The 18,109-nt window shown below is 34.2% G+C and overlaps 1 protein-coding gene across 1 annotated transcript; it reads right to left on the reverse strand.

Annotated features, from left to right (window-relative positions):
- Positions 1-4,061: 4,061 nt before the first annotated feature.
- On the reverse strand, positions 4,062-16,386 carry LOC146911557 (uncharacterized). The gene is made up of 16 exons (XM_085730204.1): positions 15,915-16,386; positions 15,488-15,625; positions 14,033-14,263; positions 12,277-12,591; positions 11,731-11,838; positions 11,105-11,294; positions 10,526-10,788; positions 9,987-10,098; positions 8,511-8,590; positions 7,360-7,602; positions 7,207-7,283; positions 6,361-6,452; positions 5,550-5,632; positions 5,232-5,303; positions 4,549-4,674; positions 4,062-4,425 (listed from the first exon to the last, which is right to left on the reverse strand). The coding sequence occupies exons 2-16, from the start codon at positions 15,620-15,622 to the stop codon at positions 4,381-4,383; spliced, it is 2,172 nt and encodes a 723-aa protein (XP_085586330.1). The 5' UTR covers positions 15,623-15,625; positions 15,915-16,386; the 3' UTR covers positions 4,062-4,380.
- Between the last annotated feature and the right edge of the window lie 1,723 nt (positions 16,387-18,109).

Below are 18,109 nucleotides of genomic sequence, written 5' to 3' on the forward strand. Positions count from 1 at the left end.
GTTTATTTTGTTTTTTGTTGAATAATAATAACAGTAGAAGAAGAATGAAATTGCTGCTCGAATGAGACTTGTTTTGGCTTATTGAGTCATATTATTTGACTATTGGGTGCATGTCCTCGTGAGCTTAGCTCAGTTGGTTGGGACAATGCATAAAATATGCAAGGTCCGGGGTTCGAACCCCGGCCACCACAAAAAAAAAAAAAAGACTATTGGGTGCATCGTGAGGTGAGTGATTATAAAATGATTAATCCAATGTTATCATAATGGGGTCGTATAGTACATAAGCATCAATGTTGTCAATTGCGGATAGTGAAAAATAGCTGATTGTGAATACACATTTGTCTATAGCACCAATTTAACCGCTATTTGACACATTTTTTACTAAATAGCATATCGTAGAACAATAGCGGTACAGCGCCGCTATGGCTGTTATTTAACAACACCGTATATAAGAAAGGAATCTGGATCCTTTCTTGTTGTGCAGACCTGCAGCAGCAATAATGAGGGTACGAGTAGAGTGAAAATGCATGAAAGATGGAGTAAGAGATGTGATGAGAAAGATGGAGAGGTGGTAGGAGAGGACCATCTATATCCTGAAATTGGAGTCTCCTTTACTTTTCTCTACATCTATATCTACTCTCTATCACTCCCTGAATCTTACTCTCTCGATTGTTTTATTATTTTTTAACGAAGAGATAGGGTGGGATTAAGAGAGAGATAGAGCGTGAGGAGAGAAATGAAACAAAAAGTGAAGGAGAGGATCTAAATCCCTATATCCTCCCTATCTATCAGATTCAGATCCCTTCATTCAGTGTTCCCTTCTGCACTCTCTGCTGTAATAGTCTCAATCACTGAATTAATCTAATGGCGGAGAAACAAATAGACAAATAATTAAAAGAAATCTCTAAACCCCCAAGTTAACTGTAATCAAATCTTCTTGAAGATGTCAAAACATTTACCAACCTACAAAGATGTGGTTATTTTTTTTTTTTTTTGGATGGACTTCTTCTTTGGGACACTGATTTACTGAAGTGTTTTTTTGGGGTGTGTTAGTGATCTACTAAAGTGTTCTTTTGGGGGTATATTAGTGATCTGCTACGGTAAGCCAGTAACAATTTCTTTATGTCGTATGAATTTCTTCACAGTTGGTGACTTTTTTTATGAACTTGGTAATATCATATCATAGTTGACACCATTTATTCCAACGTTGTACTTCATGTGTGCGCTTTATGTTGCTATACCATGTGTGTCTGTATATATTTACATGAGTTGAAGACGGTCTAACTGTCTTAAGTTTGTTTTTTTTTTTTTTGAGCAAACTGTCTTAAGTATTTGTAATGCTCAAAATTTAGTAAACTAATTAAATACAGTGAATTGAACAGATTCAATATGGCTCAATGACTATCTCCATTTTACAATATAATTTCATTAATTCAATTTGAAACTTGTACATGATAGTGGTCAAGTAAACCCATAAGCCCCTAACTCAATTTTACAACTGCGATGATCAGTAGAAAACAAAGGTTGGACCATAGTTTCTTTGCTTGAGCCTTATTTGCTTCCACCTCCTCAATCAACATCACCATCAATTTATTTGCTTTAGCAAGTTGGTCTCTTGAAGCCTTACAAGAGTTGTTGCATGATATCATCTGTTCACTCTGCTTCCAGAAACAAATGAACAGTTTGTTTTAATGTTGTTTTTCAACTCCAATTATGTTTTTCACAAAAAAACACTTAGTTATGTTGATTTTCAGGGCTTAATCACAGGTTGATTGCATTTATAAGTAGTTTATTATATTTATACATATATATTAACTAAATTCAAAAGGGGAGGAGGGTGGCCATGGCCCCATGTTGGGCCACCCCCTCTCTCTGCCACTGGATTTGCCTAATGCATTGGATTGTAGCAGTAACTTACCATTCATTGGTGAGTCAATTTATCCGTTACCATAGTAGCAGTAAAATGATGATGTAGCAGAGAAGTGAGAATAGTTTTGTACAGTAGTTTATTCGCCATGATGCAGCATGGTTCGTGTTTCTATCCCGTCGCTGCTTCTAAAGAAGAGGCTCCCTTCTCAAAGGCCATGGTGTCCTAGCCGAACACAGCTGTAAGATGAAGAAAGAATGTGTACAGTATGGGCGAGAGCAAAGAGATGATCTTCCCGCCAATTGTGGTTGGTCTAGTTGGTAAGGAGCAAACTCAGACCCCACAAAGGTGTGAATTCAATTTTTGATGACAGCGTTATGACTTCGTTGGTGCACAATTTATATGTACCTGTGAGCTCTTTGAACTTTATCTTCACTATTGATAGAAAAAAAATACTTGAGAGAATCCATTTCAGGGTGACACCACAATGAATACATTTCCTATCACCAAAGTATGTGGAAATCTTAATAGTCTCTCTCCTATGACTTCCTTATTATTTTCCTGGTACATTGACTTCATAGTTTGTTAAGCATGAAATGCGAGATGGCCTTCACAATGAAAAGCCAGTTTAATTTCTGATTGGGATCATCCCTGTAGTAATGGGATGAATTATGTTTTGGAAATGAAAGTATAAGAACTCAACATAAAAGTAAACAACGTAAATGATCAGTTAGTCCATACTAAAGAAGAATTATACATAGGTTCGGAAATCGGTTTCTATTGCTAACAAACTATCTCCCCCGTTAACAAATTAATCACTAATATTTGTCTAGAAAAATGTTGAGTATCTAAAGTGACCATATCACAAGTTGAAAAGTCACACCAAAAAACTACTCTAATAGCGCAAATTAAAATGAACCAAAGTTCATGGTGTGGTAAGTTCGCATTCCTAAGTAAAAAGAAGAGACTAATAATAGTATTATAAGGAGTTCCCAAGTGAAAAAGAGAGCATCTTTCATAGGATTTGAGTCATCTGAAGTGACTATCTCAGGAGTTGAGAACCTATAGACGGACACTACTCTCATGAAGTGCACACAAAGAGCCAAATGTTCATTACTTTTTTACAAGAAGGGTCAAATATTTTTTATCTGAAAAAGAAGGGACAAATATTCATACTACTTAGATTTATATGCATGGTTTTGCGTATATCAAATTGGATTAAGGCTAATGCTTCAATGTTCCACCTTTTAACCAAGTGGTGTGCAAAATTATTCATATCTACGATGACTCTAGAATTTCAAATCGTGGGGATGATATTCTATAATAAGAAAAGTTAACAACATACACTGCCATATAGGTATGTTAGGGGGTGTCATGGAGTCTCGCTTTGTTCCATTTTTACTCAATTTGTTATCACTTATGAGTGATAGACACACGAGATAAAACTAGTATGACTCATTAGTGGAGTTCACTTAAAAAAAGACCTATCTAACTACCACTTGTGTCTATCTCTATCATAAATGGACAACAAATAAAGCAAAGTAAATGAAGTAAAGCCGAATTGTATTCATGGGCAGAGCCGATGGAGGGGGTGATGGACGACCAGAGTCGAACGAGTACTCTAGGATGTGCATTGCTAAGGAAGAGAATTAGAAAACGCTAAATATTCTTTTAATTCCAGTGATATTAATGAAGATTTTCTATATATCAACAAAATACTTTTTAGTACTACATATTATTGATCAAATACACCAATTTTTACCGACTCGTAACTCTTGCTAAAAAGATTTGAGAAAGTGTTGTTTTAAGATTTTAATTGTGTCGATCAAAACTGTTTACACAAGTTTTGCATTAATGATACCAAACATAGAAGTACAGAGATAGTTGCCCAATAATTTGTCGACTAGATACACAATAAGTGGAGTTGAATCATCTCTAAAAATCAGGTTGTTTCGTTTAGGCTCGTTTTTCTTTGGAAAATAATCAATATTTGACGACGTATTTGATATCAAAATTTTGATGTGAATATATCATTTTCTACTTAACTAATGCTACAAGTCACTATATAGGATTTGCAACAAGAAAATGGCTCATATAAAGTTGAATAGCAAAAGGGATTGGGTTATCAAAGATGTGGAAAACAATCATACCTTAATCTTTCTTTTTTCTTCTAATGAAAATGGCTCATTTAAAGTTGAATGGCAAAAGGGATTGGATTATCAAAGATGTGGAAAACAATCATACCTTAATCTTTCTTTTTCTTCTAATAATAAAGCCTATTTCTATTGGCCTTTTTTTTTTTTTTTCTCATTTAAGGCAATTATTAAATAAAATACATGACCCAAAACTGGTGTTTCTCTAAATTGAATCCTAACTGAAAAGAACACGGATACCGTGTGAAAAGAGAATCACACTTGAATTCAAAGGTTAGATTAATGCACAAAAATCCCTCTTGAGCTCCCAAGATGACAGCACCTCGACAAATATATAGATGTCCTAGCCTCAAAAAATTTCTACTCTTCGTCTTCATCGTCTTCTTCGGGAGCCTCTTTTAGCCACTACAGACAAGAATAAATAAATGACTTACATAAGAAAGTAATGCATCTCATGGGATAGTTGAGAAGATGCAAGTAACATAATATTAGTTTTGTACGTGTGTAAAAATAGACGAAGATACTCACTTGAATTAATGGTTGAGCTTGGTTAACAAATACTTTATCCGCCTCATCCGCGCCTTTCTTCTCATCTTCCCAACTCAAAATAGCATCTTCTTCAATAATATCCTCGTTATACATGTAGTGCAATATCTGAAAGCAGTTAAGGAGTCAAAACACAAAGGAAAAGAGAGTCCAATGTAGTGTGAGAATATGAATCTATTGACTCCAATCATTTTACAAGTATTGTATATAGACAGCATGAAAATGGGAGATCTCAGTATAACAAAATAACTCTACTTTCAGTCAGCAAAGCAAGTAGGCGAGCGTGAAAATTTGTTGGAACTTCAATTGTGTTAGGCGAGCGTGAAAATTTGTTGGACCTTCAATTGTGTTAAAATCCATTTCACAACATTATTAACTCACTGGCTTTAGACAGAACAGTAGTGCATAAGTTGTGATTCATCTTATAAGTATTTTCCTATGCCCAGAGGATATAACACTGTCTAAACTTGAGTCCATGTTATAGTTTTTCTTTCTGAGGTGCATAAAAACATCACGCATTAAGAAGCTTAATTCATGAAATATATAAAATTATTTTTAATAGTAACAGACGATATACAACAACTTCATACTTAGATAACCTTTCTGACATGCTACCAACTGAATAAGGACAACTCAATAACCTAACCAGTAAAAGATAAGAATACCTTTGTGAACAATGGAGCAAACTCCTTCGCAGATTCCAAACACATTTCTTCAAATTTTAGAATCACTTCGATCTGGAGCAAAAAAATTGGACGTATGAGTTTATTTACAAAAGATAGTTTTTTTTTTTTTCACAAGCCTTATAATGAACATTGGATGATGTCATGATGATGAAATCACAATAAAAGAAGAGTGGCATAATCTCAAAAAAGATCCAGATTAAACTAAAAAATAATGCAATTGGTAATTCTTCAAATTAAAGAACACTACGCAAATGAACATGAGTAACTTCAACAAGGAGAAAGAATTAACAGATGTACCTGCTCGTCCGTATCATTCAGATAGGATGCAAGAACCTTTTTCCACTTGGTAAGTACAACATGAACATTCTGAACCAAGCCATCTGAAAAATTAATCCCACAGGCAATAATATAAATTAATCTCAAAGGCAATAATAAAATCATCAAGCAAACCCCTGAGAGTTCAAAATATAACTATATGACCAACATATATACATGTTGGAAAGTAAGATTGGGCATGAACCACTTAGCATTACCCCACTAGGAGGAGTCAGCTCCATGGATACTAACACCAATGTACTTGTCATAAACCAAAATTTCAGTAAAACCATATAGAGCAAGCGCTATTACAGTGGTTTCAGAGAACTCAAGAATGAGATAAAACTTGAAAAGAATAGAAGTGCATTTCTGCACTCAATCCTCGAATGAATATGATACAGGTAGGATGTAAGAACCTTTTTGCATTCTGTAAGTGATTTAGCTAAAAACTTATGCCAGTGGCACACAGTTCAGCACTTAGTTGAATGACTAAACTATAGATAATACAGTAGTTACAGTGAAGTTATACTCTCATAGTGGTTTCTCTTTATATTTAATTAGGTATCCCTCTACCCCTTTCAATTTCAGTATCTTCTATTTGATTCAACACTTTCCTCACTAGAGACTCCCAGTTAATTCATGTAACCTGAACATTCTGCATAATTTGTTACTAAATATATCTGATAGGTTTTTCCCAAGATGCCAAGTTTTCCAACCATATTCTATGCCTGATAAAAAATAAACGGGAAAGATTAAAAAGACTCTAACAACAGGAATATGGATGAAAGCTCACCAGCTGAACTATGGGGCAAGTCTACAGCATACTTCATCATTGCATAAAATAAAGCTCCAGCACAATCAGCAGCTATCTTGTTGTATGACAACCTAACACAAATAAAAACAATGTTTCTACAAATTAGTTCCTAGTGAATGCAGATTCAAAGTGTCATTAAATAAAAACAATCAACACATATGACGAGAACACCGGAGTCAAAGAATTGCAGTTCCAGAAAAATAATAGTTATGAACACACTCCATCATCCATGAAGATGGCATAGCTTCTAGACAAAATTGAACACTGGTTCTTTAATATATTTAGATAGGGTCAGTTGAGGTTGGATGGTCTATGACTAGAGTAATGTGTGACTGTATGTAGTAAGTTTTGACTAGTGCCTGTGTTACAGTTATTGTGCACTAGGTTTCTGTTCTGTTTCTTTTTTTGAAGGGAGGTTTCTGCAATGTTATGTACCATAGTTCTGTTGTTTGTATCTAGTCTATTTTAAGAAAGTTAATATGTATCTATAGGATATCCTAACTCCGTTGAGTCGGTTAGTAGAATAACTGTCAACTTTGACAGTTATTATAAGTCTGTTAGCTGCTTGCACTGCCAGCTTTATCATGTTATTATTAGTTCGGACATGAAAACTGAAGGAAACTCAAGTATTTTATACCAAGTATATGATGCATGCATGAGAAATATGAAAACAACTTACTTTTAAAGGTTTAACACATTCAAAAATATGTTTAACATCCAAAATACAGAGGGATGCCAGATATATATCGAACACACATATTTTGATGCATGAAAATCAAAATAATAGACTCAATTTCAAATAATAGACATAAGTGTATTACATACTTCAAAGAATTGACTTCTAAAGTCAAATGGTTTTCTTGTATGTTTTCAAGCACAGCCCTCAGAAAAGTTGCTTCAACCTGCAAATGACAGAATATTAAAAACTGAATATCCACAAAATGCAACCGATGTAAGTTTATATGTCAAAAAACTCACCTCTTTGTCAAAGTCATCTCTTAAATCATCATTATCATCGTCATCTGAATCATTAGGATTAGGTAACAGCTCCCCAGAAGGTGGAAGAATACTTCCATCATGAATTAACTCCAGTTCATCTTCCATAGCTTTCATTGCCTCCAAAATTTTATCTTCAGTAATAGGTGCCACTGAATGCCTCCACTCTTCCTCATGGCCTCCTTCACATTTTGGCCAAACATAACCAGCCCCACCAAAACCTAGCTGATTAAAAAAAGAAAGTAAAATAAGAAACAGTGAATTCCCTTTAAAATGAAAATTCTATCAATCAAATCTTAGTGTAACTAAACAGAACATCTCTATCACAGCATGTATCCACTACAATCATTTGCATGGTCCGGATGAATTGTTCACTAAGAAACACAAAGTATCAGCAAATTACTAGGTTGGAGTTATGCAATCTCCAGATATATTGTTTATACACTACCAACGATACTTGAAAAATCAGATAAGATAATATATTGCGAATAAGTTTGTCGGTGCTCAGAAGAAAGACATCTCTCATATATCAGCTTCAAACTTCAATCTATATGTCCTTGTGAGCTTAGCTCGGTTGGTAGGGACAATGCATAATATATGCAAAGGTCCAGGGTTCAAACCACGGCCACCACCAAATAAAAAAAAAACTTCAATCTATATACTCATGATGAAAGAAAAAAAAAAACAGGGATCACATGACAAAATCAACAAAGAGTTGAATTACAACAAGCACAGGGTGAAATTAAAGCTAGAGGTACTCCTATCCTGTGTAGATCTGTTAGTTTAAGTGCAACAGTCATAAACTAGCCCATCTCCCTCTCACATCAATGAAGAAAACAATGACCGAATAGAACACAGTTTTAACACAAACAGTTACTTAGTATCTTCAGGCTGGACAACTCAACCAAATCGATTTCAATAAAAAAAAAAAAAATTGCATTTGAACAGACAACATTTATCCAATGTTAAATGTAAATTAAATTCTACAATTTGGTTGACGGAACCAGAAAACTTACATCTCTAAAATGTTATTTGGCAGTAACAATTATATTAAATATCAACAGAAACAAAATGACAGCAGTAAAGCTAAACAATGGTCAACAACATAAATTAAGAAGTTTTCCGGAACAAACCTCTGAAGCAGGGTTAAAATGTCCATCCAATAATTCAGAAGCAGTTTCTCCATCTGACTTATCCACTGTGCTGGTGATGGCTGCATAAATGAAAATGGTAACTGAAAGCTATATATATGCATTTAACCTATCTACATACAAAAAACATATCCACATCCACACATAGTATAAAGAAAATAAATTTACTTGCAACTCAATGGAGGATAGCATGAAAATCAAGTAATGTATTTTTTTAGGACCTAAATTTTTATCAAATACCAGTTACAGTTAAGGACCTCAACTTTATTAAATTTAAAATATATTTTTATAAATTAAATGATGAAAAGACAAAAATATCAAACTTGATAAATGAAAATGGTTTATAATAACAAAATACATGGTATATATGTCCTCCAATTCCCATTCTTTTTTTAAATGATAAATATTTTTTAAATGTTTATGCACTTATCGAGGATCTGAACACTTTTTCCACAGAAAAACTAGAGAAAGAGGAAGACTAAGAAAAATTGTGTGAGACTGTTCATTCAAAAGGACTCGAATCTATACAGCCTCTCTAAATTGGATTTTGAAAACCATACAAGAGAGGTTGACCCATGTACTCAAGCCAACAAAGTTAGAAAATGTTTCAATAGTGACTATTGCACTTTCAAAAACATACTGACTAGCCAGAATTAGCTAAACAATTACATCTCATTCAACAACAGTTTGACCAAAACACTTAAATGCAATTGTTTTTCAGAACTTTTACTAATGCAATAATCCAATTCTTTGCAAGAAAAAAATCTTTAGGCAAGCTGATAGAACCCATAAATTTGAAGGTAACTCTGTATTATTTAACTGGAAAATGATGAGCTCAAAGCTCTTACAAAGATGAAAACAGAAAACTGAGAGGATAAACCAGAGTTCAGAGAACTCCTACCAGAGTTAAGCTCCTAGATCAGAGAGAACTTCTCTCCTAAACAACTCTCAGCAAACTTTCTGACTGCTTCACCGTCTAGGATTCCCTCTGTTTAATAACTGAAATTCTCCCTTGATTCCAATAATTATTCTAACTGTTTGTGTTCCCTCCCACAGCTTCTACAGGCTTCTAGAAGCTGTACTTGTGTGGTTTGGGCCCAGTAATTGGGCCAACACATGTACAGGAACTCAGGGTTCTCACACAAGCATTAAAGAAATTTATTCCAATCCAAAATATTTATAAAAGATTCAGTGTATGCACCTCGGTATCTCTTTTTATATTATTAGAATTAAACAAATCAAGTCTTCTTTAAAACCAAAACATCTAATCAAGCTCAAAATACATATTTGAAGAATTAAATACCACCAATTCATTCAGTTCTAAGGAAAGAAAATTTTCCTCACTATCAGCCAGGCAATATTTCATATGCTAGCAGCAATATCTCGTTTCCAATTGCTAATAATGTAATTCAATAATAATAGGGCACAGTTAAAAGCTTTATGAAAATTCGGCAATACCACTAGTACTATCAGCATATTCGAGCTCTTCGTCGCTATCTTCCTCAACCGGCTGCTGTAGTAGAGATACTTGTGAATAAGGAGGAACAACAAACTCCTGCCCAACTACAACCTGGAAACATGAAAGACAACAAGTCCCTATATTTCCATCTTACGAAGAATAACTGGAAAAAAGTATCTATATTCCCATCTAATGAGAAAAAAAAACAGAAATAAACAAGCACAGAGAATTTCACAAACATCTTACATACACTTAGGATCATCAAACATGAGATAAATCACTAGATTGTTATATGTACAGCAGCATAAGAAAGAAAATTATGACCACTACTAATGGTTAATATATTATAATAATACTAAAATACTAAACACAAATTAAAGGCTTCAATTATTCTCAAGCATCAACTAAAGCATATAGTTTAAATACTTAGATTTAGTGACCACCTGAATATTGTGGTGAAGTGTGAAAAATTTCAAAGCAGTCCAAACATATGAGAAACATGAAGGATGGAAGTATGGGTACTAAAATTGTATCAAACCTTAAAAGACAGCACAACACCAGGTTCCAGAGCAGATCCTGATTTCATAATCACCCCCTCACATACAATGGCATGCCTAAGTTCACAGCCATCTTCTATGGTGACATTGTCCCATATATAGCATCCCTCTATGTGTACATTTGACCCGATTTTGCATCCTACTCCGACGACGGAATTTAAAATCTTCGTGTTCTTGCCAATTTTGGTGCCAGATCCTATAACAGAGAATGGGCCAACAACAGCTGATTGTGCTTGCGAAATATCTGATAGGGGAGAAAAGAATTTGTCAAAACTTCATACATTCAATTAATGGAAACAACACAATAGGTAAAATTAGTTTTGACCCAGCAATCTACAAGGGTGATACGATAATTACTTTCATTATGAAATAATACAATAATTACTTGCTGACTAAATCATTCAAAAAAATGAAGTTTATATATAATGAACAGCATGAATTAAGCAAACAGGCAAACATATAACTGGAAACTAGAGCCAATATAAGCTTGCCATTTTATCATTTAATGTTACAAACTTTTCACCAACACACCCAATCAACACCAAAACTTTCATCCATACCTGAGCCACGGTATATTCCTTGTCTTTCAAGCTTAGTAGCTGTGTTGCCAAAATTCATAACATCTGGTACCAGTGGATATGTCCATCTATGAATTATATCCTTGCTGACAGTGTCATAACTTCGGAAATTATCAATCCTTGCAGCATAATCTGCGCGGATTTCATGAACAAAAATTTTGTATCCCATTATCTGAAAGAAATATAAGGTAATGTTGATGAGGTGCATACAGAATGCTAAAATCAAGAATAACTGCCACAAAAGAATATATTGGAAACATAAATGATGAGCTTTAGGACATGTGCAAAAAACAAAATATATTTTCTAAGTCTAAATGTCCAATGCAAGTCCATAAACTGTTGAAGTGTTTCAGTACTGATGTACAGTTTATCAATACGAAAGAGCATTCAATTTTTTAAATGTTCTCAACAAACAGGGCACCTCAGACGAAATGTAGGTCTGCCTGTAAGAGATAAACAAGTAGATCTTTTTTCACGCAAAAAAAAAAAAAAATGATTCAAAAGGATAAGCTTTTTCCATCTATTAAAAAGGATAAGCTGATTCAAAAGGACTTAAGAACTTCTGAAACAATAATTCATGACAGTTCAACATGTGGAAGAGAAATTACATCATCAAGAAGCAGTCCCTTGACAAAATGACGCCGAAGATGTTGGTAGTCAAAATTGTCTGTAAATAGGCTAAGGACTTCCGGCGAGCAGATGTCAATGTAACAATCCTGCAGAAAAGAAATCATTCACTTAATGACCTCAGAAAGTTTCATAGCTTCTCAGGAGAGAGATATGACCAAACAAAGTAGCATTAATAATAACAGTAACTAGCTCTGCAATCAACTGACAATAAACTTCAAATAGTAATAAATCATCGATTCATTTGGGAATCAAACAATCATTTCCTAGCATAGCCCAATCATGAGGTTGAAATGACAATAAACGTCACAGGTATTTTTTTTTAGGAGAAAACATCACAGGTATTGTTAACTGAGCCTGAACTAAACTGCATTTTTTTTCGTGGTCATGAATATCTAAAAATAAATAAATACATGCATTTTGTCCGATAATAATTCGTTTACGAGTACGTAGCCGCAAACCAATTACTCTTTAGCGTGAAGTTAACCTGAAAGCAAAGCAGAAAGATAGGAAAAAAGGGGCTCAACCTGCTTGTCATGGTGCAGAGAGAGGGAAGGATTATCAGCAAGCAATGAATTTTCAAGATGTAGAGTGCCTTTTGAGAAGTCTGCTTTATCCTCGTAATACAAAAGTTGCTTGGTATTAGGATCAATAGCCATGAAAATTTCATCGGTACCAAGTCGAGACTGATGGATAGCTGGATGAGTTTTTGACCGTTTAATAACCATGGTCATTACAGCATTACTATCTTTCTTCTTCCTTTCTTTATGTTCTAAAAGTGCCTGAGTAAGCGACATGTTGCTTACAGTATCTCCACTGATAAGGACAAAGTCTCCTTGTATCTTCAAAATAGAAAATAATCCAATAGTGTTACTACACAAAACTAAATTAGTAAAAGCGTGAAAAGAAACTACATTAATAATCACTACTCAGACAGTCACAAACAACAACAGCATGACGTGTAAACTGTATTAACTATTTTAAATAATGCACCAAATTATAAAAACAAATTACTATGACACATGTAAGGTTCTGATTGCTTCCTTGTTCCTTTAAAGAACCAATAGAACAGAGCATACATAAATTCTCATCATACAGCTATGCTGCTACTACTAATGAAACAAACAACAAGAGGTGAGAATGACTTATTATCTTTTACAAGACCAAAATCTGTTTATTACAAAAACAAAAAAAAGAGACCTCAATTCTAAGAAAGCCATAACCTTATCTAGACTAGGAGGTAGCTAGGGTTCTTTACATGTAAGAAGACACCTCATCTTAAAAAGCTTGGAAGCCCAAATACTCCAAAAATGAAAGTATTGTTTCCTAACATGCATTTAATACCGATATGGGTCCGATATGTACCTACAATATGTACCCAGAAAGTATCCAAATTTTTTTATTCTTACTAAAAATATTCCCCTCAATACTGCTCAGGTACATCTTCGAAACATATTATCAACTAAAGACATTATTGCCATCCAGATAAGATACATCTTTAATACTTCTTACTAAATACTAAATAAAGACACAAAATTGTATGCTTTTTGTGACACATTCTGTTAGGAGCCAAGAGATTCCAAAATTCTCTAGAAGGAATAGGGACCACTAAGTTTATGCAGCAGTTAGTAGTTAGAGAGGGAAAGGCTGGAAATTAGTAGTTAGTAGCAGCAAGGGAGATTACAAATACTGTTACCCCCATGTTTGGGATCCATTCATTTTGATTGATCATAATAAAAACTGTATTCTGTTGGAAAAGGGAAATTCTCCCTTGCAGAAAAATCCCTGCATGTGTTTCTTTGATTCTTTCTCTCTAAAATCTGATTTTTTACCCAGCGGAGCCAACACATTCATAGTAGAAATAATATATTCTGATATAGATGTGAAAAACATATGTCACTAAGCCTATTGTTGGATGATCACAATTACTTGTGATCATCGTATATTAACTATTAAAATATTAAAGTATTAATGAGCAACAAATAAGTAATGCAAATGTCTTTTGTTAGCATATCTTAGCCATTCCTTGATTTTCAAAATTTTCTCTTTAATCCTTAAATCAGTGCCATATTGTACCCATATCATACTATGTATCCAGGTTTCTTAACTGAAAACCAATTCTAACCAAGAACACAACAACCATTGTTCAATACAGACTTCAAATTATAATATCAACTTTTTAAGTCTTAAAATACATGTGAATACCACTGTAGCATATTTACAATAGCTAGAAATTTTCAGACATAAGTTGAAATTGAAGAACGAAATGAAGAAAATACATACCACGTTGCGCTCGTATATAATACGCAGTGCATCTCCAGCACTGACACAATTTTGAGACTCAATAGTTGTTACAGTAAAATTAGGTTGATTAAACCACTCAGATTTCTCCAAATAGTTAATCACCTGCTTCGCATGAGCACAGCAGAAAACAAAAACCTCTTCTACACCAGCTGATTCAAGCCATGTCAATGTGTAATTTATCATTGGAACATTCGCCAATGGTAAAAGCACCTTAAATCAAGAAACAAATAAATATATCAAAATTCAAATAAAAATAATGTTAATGAGTAATTTATAATCGAAGCATTCACCAATGGCAAAAGCACCTTAAATTAACAAACAAATACGGCCTAGTTTAGATAAACAGCTTATTTGCAGCTTATAGCATAAGCGCTTATCATGATAACCGCTTATGTATAACCTATTTCTATATCAAAAGTAAATTAAGTTAAATTGTTTTTATATAAGCTATAAACTGTTTTCATAAGCTATCATGGTGAACTGATGAAAATAAGCTGAAAATAGCTTGTAAACATGTCATCAGTTATTTCCATAAGTTCTTCCATACAGCCTCACAAAATTTATGTCATTACATAAGCTCAAATAAGTAAATCCATGTTCTTATATATGAATGTTGAAATTGTTCTTATATATGAATATGAATGTTGAAACTAACAACAACAACAAAGAAGGCTTTTCCGACTAAGCGGGATCGGCTACATGGATCAAATTACGCCATAATGTTCTATCATAAACCATATTTCAGTCCAACTTATTAATTTCTAAATCTCTCCTAATAGGTTCTCTTATAATTTTTCTCGGTATCCTCCATCTGATCTACTCTCCTAGCTACATCTCTACATGCCCAAACCACCTATGCCTATTTTCAACCACCTTTTCTACTATAGTTGGTACTCCAACTCTCTCTAATATTGTCATTTCTAATCCTATCCCATCTAGTCTTACCACACAAATGTTCAAATTAACCAATGTGAAATTTATCATCGCAACAATCACCAATGGCAATAGCACCTTAAATTAACAAATACATAATTATATCACAAACTCTGTAGCACCTACACTTTTGATCACCGAAACGTATGATTACAATGAATTACGTGATTTTCTTTTCAAATTATTATCGGTGTCGTGCCAGTGTCATATCAATGTCAATGTCTAGTGTCAGTGCTTCATAGATATATAAAAAAAAGGGCAACCCGGTGCACTAGAGCTCCCGCATATGCAGGGTCCGATATATATATATATATATATATATATATATATATATATATATATATATATCACATTTCAAAAACTCAAACCAAAAACAATGAATTCATAAATTCAACCAAAAATAATGAATAAACGCATCAAAATTCAACAATTCAAACAAAAAATAACAAATTCATGTTTATGAATGAACATTGCAAGAATCAACAAAAAAATAGAAATTACCTTGGGGCGTTCAAGAGTGATAGGTCTAAACTTGGTAGTAAAACTATCAGCCAACAGAATCGCCTGTAACGGAACACGAACAAGCTCATCGTGGTCCTCTGAAACCCTAGCAGCGCTTTTCTTCGGTGCTCCCATTTTCTTGGTAATAAATATAAGTGACCCAATTAAAAATTTTAAAAGTTACATACCAAACCTAAACTAAAAAATAAGATAAGAGACAAAAAAAAATGTATTTTAACCAAACTACAACTTTATTGCATAACTCTAGATATCAACTAAATAATTAAAACCAACACATCCTTAATCAAGAATAAAACTCATGCACTCAGTGTTAAAGCAGCTATCAAATTATATAATGTAAAGGTCTAATCTAAAATTTAAACTCCAAAATTAAAAAAAAAAAATCATCACTGAGTGAGAGGCTTACGAAATGGAAGCGCGATTGGGAAGAGAGAGAGAGAGAGAGAGAGAGAGAGAGAGAGGATCGAATCGGAAAGAGAAGCAGCAAGAGAGAGAGAAAGAGGTTGGTGATTGAAGAAGAGTCTATAGGGAGGTGTTTGGAACCAAAAACGCTTAACGCTTCCAGGCTTTCTCAATTTCTTTCTGAAACGTATGTCGTAGAACACAACAACGGCGACGGCAATCGACGGTGACAATGATCACAACAACGAAGACGACAATCGACGGTGACAGAAAGTCTAGATCTGGCTTTTGTTTTTGACAACAATCTGGCTTTTGTTGTGTAGAGAAGCGGTGACAGCAAAAGAGGAAGAGAAGTGACGGTGGAGGAGTAGAGAGAAGCGACGGTGACAGCAACAGATGAAGAGAAGCGGCGGTGGCAGAGGGAGAGAAATAGTTATGTTGAGCGTGAAGTTGAATTGCAAAGAAACACGCGATTCAGTCGGAAAAAAAAGGGAAATGTTAACTTATGCCATTGGGGCATAAGTTAAAAAGCTAAATGTAGAAAAAAAATTCTTGAAAATTGTGCATTCAATGCATTAAAAGTTTAAAAAGTTGTCTTTTAATTATAAAAGTTATTTTGAATTTCCATTTTAAGCTCTTTAACTTGTGCCCTAAGGGCGCAAGTTAACATGACCCTAAAAAAAAATACCTATTCGTATGTAGAAAACCGGTTCATAACTGGTTATGAACCAAACTGAACTGGATTTTCAAAAAAGGTTTATGAACCGAACCAAACCATAAATTTGGTTTCAGTTTGGTTCAGTTCAAGGATATGCACACCCCTACTTCCAGCGTTGTAGCCACTAGAATCGATTATGGGCTTTTGGGTCTACTATTTAGGATTATTGATTACATCCTCCTCTCAAAAGTCATTGTCATACGATGCAACAAAAATCATACCAAAAGAAAAACACTTGAGAAAAAAAGATAGCATCCCTAAGTTAATATTATATGGGAAAACTCAAGTTAATATTTCCGAAAATCAATTTTAACCTGTTTCCAAAATCAAATAACAGTATAACTGTAACTCTGTAACAGTATAACAGTGTAGCTTAGCAGACAGTTTATTTCCCATTCTCAAAATCAAGGCTGGATGATGATGCATTACATGTCTCACCCTTATGAAAAATCCAAACTAACACAGAAATAAGACCAACTGAACAGTAACATGTCTGGGTAATTTGCAAAAGGGTTTATTAGGGTCATTTGGAAATTGAATGTGAAACCAAATCAAAAATCAAATTATTACCGGGCAATAACAATAAGAGAAACATCATCATCAACAACAACAACAAACCAGCAAATGGATTCAGGATTCTAAAATCGAAACGAAAAAGGAAAATCAAATGAGGAGATTGAAAAATAACTTACAATTAGGGTTTGTGGTTGTGCAACCGTGACGAAAGGAGAGAAATGGATACAGAGAGAAGATGAGTAAGTGTATGGTGAGCTTCGACGGAGAGATGGAGGGCGCCGCCGTGCCGGATTAGTTCAGAGAGAAGAAGGTCGAACTCGCGCCAGACCAGATAGAAGAGAGAAGAGTGTTTCAGGAAAAAGTGACGGTGGCATGGTTGTAAATTTCATATTAACCCAAGGATATTTTGGCAATTTCCAAAATAATGGCGGGGCCATGGCCATCCCCTGTCCCCACGTGGCTCCGCCAATGCAGTGTCAATCAATTAAGAATGAATTCTGCTCTTTACCTAGCTGTTTTTCCCCTTTCCCAACTGAAATTCCAAAAATACTCCACCGTGAATTAACTCGTGTTAATGTTAAATCTGCGTCACTTAACTTACGGCGTGAGTTAAGTCACACAGTTGGTTTTACAACTGCGTGAGTTAACTCATGCTAGTTTTCAAACAAAGTCATCTTCAAATTCACGCAACAAAATTCTCTCGTTTGATAAATGTAATGATGCTTTTTGTTTGGTGAGAAGCTTTTGCTATTGGGAAACGTTAACGGGCACTAGTTAAGGCATTAAATTATAACTTATCATAAAAATATGTATAATTAATGCATCGGAAATTAAAATCTTTGACTTTTTTATAATATAATTTCTTCTTTTGGAATCCTTAAAGAGTGCCCCGGGGGCACTCGTTAACAAGACTCTTAAAATTAACAAAATTAATCATTTTCTTAAAAATCGTGAACAAATCTTAA

The sequence above is a fragment of the Medicago sativa genome, chromosome 7, assembly GCF_051527215.1.
Source record: "Medicago sativa cultivar Bolivia chromosome 7, Bolivia_mono, whole genome shotgun sequence".
Lineage (NCBI taxonomy): Eukaryota > Viridiplantae > Streptophyta > Magnoliopsida > Fabales > Fabaceae > Medicago > Medicago sativa.

Coding starts and splice junctions, on each gene's coding strand:
- LOC146911557 (XM_085730204.1), bottom strand. CDS start 15,622: ATGGGAGCACCGAAGAAAAGCGCTGCTAGGGTTTCAGAGGACCACGAT. Junction 11,839..12,276: donor CTCTGCACCATGACAAGCAG/GTTGAGCCCCTT, acceptor TCTTTTCTGCAG/GATTGTTACATTGACATCTG. Junction 11,295..11,730: donor AGGGACTGCTTCTTGATGAT/GTAATTTCTCTT, acceptor TATTTCTTTCAG/ATAATGGGATACAAAATTTT.